This window comes from Alligator sinensis, unplaced genomic scaffold, assembly GCF_000455745.1.
Source record: "Alligator sinensis unplaced genomic scaffold, ASM45574v1 scaffold1065_1, whole genome shotgun sequence".
Lineage (NCBI taxonomy): Eukaryota > Metazoa > Chordata > Crocodylia > Alligatoridae > Alligator > Alligator sinensis.
This window is the reverse complement of record NW_005842812.1, coordinates 3,815-8,498: the sequence shown is the minus strand read 5'-3', so window position 1 is coordinate 8,498 and position 4,684 is coordinate 3,815. Positions and strand designations below refer to the sequence as shown.

At 65.3% G+C, this 4,684-nt stretch overlaps 2 protein-coding genes across 2 annotated transcripts in view; one reads left to right on the top strand and one right to left on the bottom strand.

Annotated features, from left to right (window-relative positions):
* Positions 1–1,711, top strand: part of DDX23 (DEAD-box helicase 23) — a gene marked incomplete at its 5' end in the record, with an annotated part of 5,649 nt that extends 3,938 nt beyond the window's left edge. The window contains 3 exons of the mRNA XM_025191362.1: positions 1–102; positions 366–540; positions 846–1,711. The exon at positions 1–102 is cut by the window's left edge and continues 18 nt beyond it. Of these exons, the coding sequence (XP_025047147.1) occupies positions 1–102; positions 366–540; positions 846–1,069 (501 nt within the window). The remainder of the gene's footprint in view (positions 103–365; positions 541–845) is intronic.
* A 408-nt stretch (positions 1,712–2,119) lies between these two features.
* The window catches only part of CACNB3 (calcium voltage-gated channel auxiliary subunit beta 3), a 4,393-nt gene continuing 1,828 nt past the window's right edge, over positions 2,120–4,684 (bottom strand). Inside the window, exons 6-12 of the mRNA XM_006035231.3 lie at positions 4,515–4,595; positions 4,074–4,132; positions 3,888–3,997; positions 3,657–3,808; positions 3,336–3,431; positions 3,116–3,265; positions 2,120–3,015 (exon numbers count right to left, since the gene is read on the bottom strand). Coding sequence (XP_006035293.2) covers positions 2,713–3,015; positions 3,116–3,265; positions 3,336–3,431; positions 3,657–3,808; positions 3,888–3,997; positions 4,074–4,132; positions 4,515–4,595 — 951 coding nt within the window. The 3' untranslated portion in view covers positions 2,120–2,712. The remainder of the gene's footprint in view (positions 3,016–3,115; positions 3,266–3,335; positions 3,432–3,656; positions 3,809–3,887; positions 3,998–4,073; positions 4,133–4,514; positions 4,596–4,684) is intronic.

The window sequence follows — 4,684 nt, the reverse complement described above, 5'->3', positions numbered from 1 at the left end:
CTGCTAGCCATCCTGGAGCAGGGCTTTGACCCACCCATCATCATCTTCGTCAACCAGAAGAAGGGCTGCGATGTGCTGGCGAAGTCACTGGAGAAGATGGGGGTAAGTGGTGCCACGGGGCTGAGGGTGCTGCCTGTGCAGCTTGGCTGTGGTGTAGCCACCGGGCCTGCAGATCCTGCGTCTTACGCAGGAGGGGGCTCTAGCTTGGGTCCGTTCCCACCCCCAAGGGCCATGCAGCTTTCACTCTTCTCCTGGGGCCTGCAGCGCCTGCTGGGTGGGGAGGTCATCAAGCCGTTGCCAGATGGGTACTGGTGCCATGGCACCTCCCCAACCCAGCTCTGAGCTGCCCTTTCTCATCTGAACAGTACAATGCCTGCACCCTGCATGGTGGCAAGGGCCAGGAGCAGCGAGAGTTCGCCCTGTCCAACCTGAAGGCCGGTGCCAAGGACATCCTGGTCGCCACAGACGTGGCTGGCCGTGGTATCGACATCCAGGACGTCTCCATGGTGGTGAACTACGACATGGCCAAAAACATCGAAGGTGAGTCCCTGCCTCCCCCCTGTGCGTCCCCCAGCCTCAGTCGGGCACGTGGGTGACTGTCGGGGTGCACCGAGCACAGCTTCCACAGAACACGGGTGGGGGCAGTGCGCCAGGACAGGATGAAGCTCAGAGCCACTGGTTGCCGGTGCGGCTGAAGGCAGGCTCCTGGCACTTGGCTTTGCTTCCAAGCTGCTGCACCCCCAAGGTGGCTGCGTTTGGGGCACAAGTGCTGCATGGCTGTACCACACCCCAGAGGTGGCTACAGCTTGGCACCCTGGCACTGCCTGACTGGCTTCTCTGTGCAGATTACATCCACCGCATTGGCCGGACGGGCCGAGCCGGCAAGAGCGGTGTGGCCATCACCTTCCTCACCAAGGAGGACTCGGCCGTCTTCTACGACCTGAAGCAGGCCATCCTGGAGAGCCCCGTGTCCTCTTGCCCGCCGGAGCTGGCCAACCACCCCGACGCCCAGCACAAGCCTGGCACCATCCTCACCAAGAAGCGGCGGGAGGAGACCATCTTCGCCTGAGCCACGGGATGCCACGTGCTAACAGTTTCTCCCAGGGGAGCCTGCTGGAGAAGGGGGCCTTTTTGCCCCAGACTTTGCCTGTGGCTGCCAGGTACTGCCCTGCGTCTGGAGCAGCCTGGACTCCACTCCCTGCCCCTGCTCAGCCAGGCCCTCTCCAGCCTGGGCTTCACCTCTCTGGGTTGGGCAGAGTCGTTACGGGACAAGCAGGGACCAAAAAAGCCTGCTGCACCCCACCCCTCCCTGGGGTCATGGTCCAGACCTGGGAAGGGGGTTCCTGTGCCCTGGCAACCTCCTGCTGGGGCTGCAGCCATGTGACGGCCTGTAGCTTGTACCTTGCCCCATGCAGCCCTGGCAGCTGGGCCTTTGGGGCAGCGCCCCCCACCCTCAGCAGAGCCAAGCTGTGGTTCGAATTAAACCCTTCTGTTTTAAGCAGGATTTGGGACTGGAACCGGACTCCTTTTGCTGGGGGCTGGAGGGGGCCTGTCTCCCCCCCCCACTCTTGGGCTCCCCACGGCTGCGGGGCCAGTGTCATGCCTCAGGGTCCCTCCCACCCCCTTTGCTGTCCCCTGCCACTTGGTCCCTTTTGGTGTTTTGAGTCCTTGTTGGGCCTGTGGCAAGGAATAAACGACAGGATGCGTCTTGGCAGCTATCCCTCTTTGCCACCAGGGCTGGCTGTGGGCGGTCCAGTCAGGCCTTGAGGAGAGGGGCAAGACCTGTGCGCCCTTCCTGCTGGCCTGTGCCATGAGCAGGGCTGTCTGGGCAGCAGCAGGGGAAGGCTGCTGCCCCTGGCCCACTGTCCCAGGGACCCAAGCACATGCAGCTGGCAGCCTGAGGCAGGAACCAGCCTTGCTGTCCCCTGGAGCCTTCCCCTTGCCACAGCTAGGGGCCATGGGGGCATTGGCGCACTCTGTCTACCTTGGCCTTGCAGCCTCCCCACGCGGGGATGCTGCTAGCATCTACCCTTCCCAGCTGAGGCCCCGGCACCGCGTAGCAAGGTCAAGGCGGGGTCCCTGCAGTCCCAGGGTCAATCCCCCACCCCCTCGCGGGAAGCAAGGCAGACACTACACATGATCTGCAAAGGTTCTTGTTGAAACGGGCGACGTGTCATCGGGGAGATCGGTGCTTTCTACAAAAGGTGTAACAAAGGCGCTGCTGCGGCACCGCGGGCATCGGCCCCCCCCCAGCCCGCTCCGTCCGGCAGAGGGCGGCAGGGCACAGTTGGTGGACGTGCATTCGTGGGTGCAATTCCAAGAGGGAGGGTGACGCGCTCGGGCAGGGGCTGCCCTGTCCCTGGCCCTCGAAGCAGTGAGGGGGGGAAGAGGGTACGGGGGGAGGTGCCCAAGCCAGGAGTGGAACCTAGGAGTCCTGGCTCCTCAGGGTCTCTGTGCTGCGCTGCCACCCTCCTGGGAGACTGAGCCGGGTCACCTGCGGGGAGATGACCTGTGTCCCCCCTACCACCCTGCGCAAGGCCCGGAGGGGTCACACCCATGCAGGCTGGGGGTGGGGGAAAGAGGGGGGATGCCCCCTGCCCATGGCTCAGCTGGAGGCACACAAGCTCTGGGCACGCAGGGCCCTGCCCAGCAGCTCCCTGAGCCCTGTGGGGCTGCTTGGAGACAGGGATGCCAGGCCTGGGCGGGGGTCCCTCAGTAGCTGTCCTTGGCCCAGGGCCGGCTGCGCTGCCAGTGGCCTTGGCCGCCGTCACGCTCCAGCAGGCGGTCCTGGGAGTCGTGCCCATTGGTGCTGTGCAGCCCGCTGTGGCGGTGCCGGTGTGGCTGGTACAGGTCGGGGTAGGCGTCTGTGTACTCATCCTCCAGGTGCCGGGAGCCACGTGGCGACGAGGCTGCCCAGGGCTGCCGTGATGTCTCGCTCGCCTCATCTGACGGCATCAGGCTGTCGCGCTCCAGGGGCGAGTGCTCATTGCCCCGGTCCCCCAGCAGCTGCTGGGTCTGGGGGCAGAGACCAGGGCAAGGGGTAGGCAGGGGCCACAGAGATGCAGGTACTGCGGGGTGTGATGCACATGCTGCTGTAGCCCCCCTCCCCATCTACCTGGAGCTCTGGGATGGCGGTGGGTGGCGTGGCAGGGCCGGGCCCATGCGAGGGGTGGTGTGTGGCTCTCCAGTAAACCTCCAGGTATTCGGCCAGGTGCTCGCACGCATCCTCCAGCTGGTTTTCATCCAGGATGACATCAAAGAGCTCCTGGGGGTAGGGGGCAGGTAAGAGCCTGTCCAAGGGTCCCTGGGGGCAGCTGGGAGAGGGGGATACTCACCGGGGGGCACTGCACCAGCTTGTCGGCTGCCATCATCTGGACATTGAGATGCTTCACCTGAGACTTGCCCCGGGACTTGATGAGCCGCTGCAGCACCTGGGGGGGGTGCCACCAGGGTCACACAGGCCAGGACATGCACAGACCCCACCTCCTCCCCGGGGACACTCCAGGGTCCAGCCCTCCTGCAGCTGGACCTGCTGGGGCAGAGGGGTCAACAAAGCCCCTAGGCCTCAGTGCCAAGCTACCCTATACCCCCGGCCTCACAGGGGGAGGCAGGGGGCACTACATGCCAGGGCTCCCAGTGGCCCCTGCCCGGCTGACCTTGGGCGAGGACACCTTGACATAGACGACGATGGGGGCCAGCGAGGTCTTAGCCAGCTGTGCCGGGTGGTTGATGGTGTCGGCATCCAGCACCACCAGCTGCAGCGACTTGGCCAGCTCGAAGATGCGCTCAATCTCGCTCTGCACCTCCGCTGCGGGCAAGGGAGGCACAGGTGAGCCCTGGGGGTGGCGCAGGCCCAGGGGGTGCGGGAGCCGGCAGCGGGCACTCACCGATGCTGGAGCGTGTGGTGGAGCGCTCGATGATGGCGCGCTTGCCTGGGTTGTTGAGCACAGAGCGCTTGGCCAGCGACAGGTCTGCTGTGACGCGGGTGATAGAGATCCTGCAGGGCACAGGGGCCATGATGCACTGAGAGCGGGGTCAGGGGTGAGGGGACCGGACTGGGGCGGGGGGCTCACCTGCCATCGAACCGGTGCTTGAGGAAGTCGAAAAGAGCCTTCTGCATCATATCTGTCACCTGCGGGTACGAGGGTCAGTGGCCCCGTGTTACCCCCAGGGTCACTGGGCTGGAGGACAGCTTGCTGTAGCCCCCACCCCAGCTCACGGGGCCTGAGGCCTCTGCCCTGCAAGGTCACGCGGGGCCAGACAGACCATGCCTGTGCCCAGCCTGTGCATCCCACTGCAGGACACGGTGTATTGGAGCCCCCGTACTGCAAGGAGGATTCTCCATTCATGGTGGGTCTGGATGCAGCTGGGGGACAGGAGCAAGTGGTCCTAGCTGGGTTGGGGGGAGGGGGTCGTGGAGGCCCCCCAGCCCCAATGTTCATAGGGTGCTCCCCCCAGATCAGCAAGGGGCTGGGCCAATTGTGCAGAACCCCCCCTCGGGCCCTGCCTCCTACCTCGTATCCTTTTAGGGAGGGTCCCACCAGCACCACGGGCCTCATGGAGGGGACAACGTCGTAGGGGGGGATGTGCTCTGTCTGCAGGGAGGGCAGAGGGCTCAGGGGAGGCCCCCACAGCACCCCCCCCCCCCGCCCCCCGAATTGGGTCCCCAATTATTGGGGGGCCC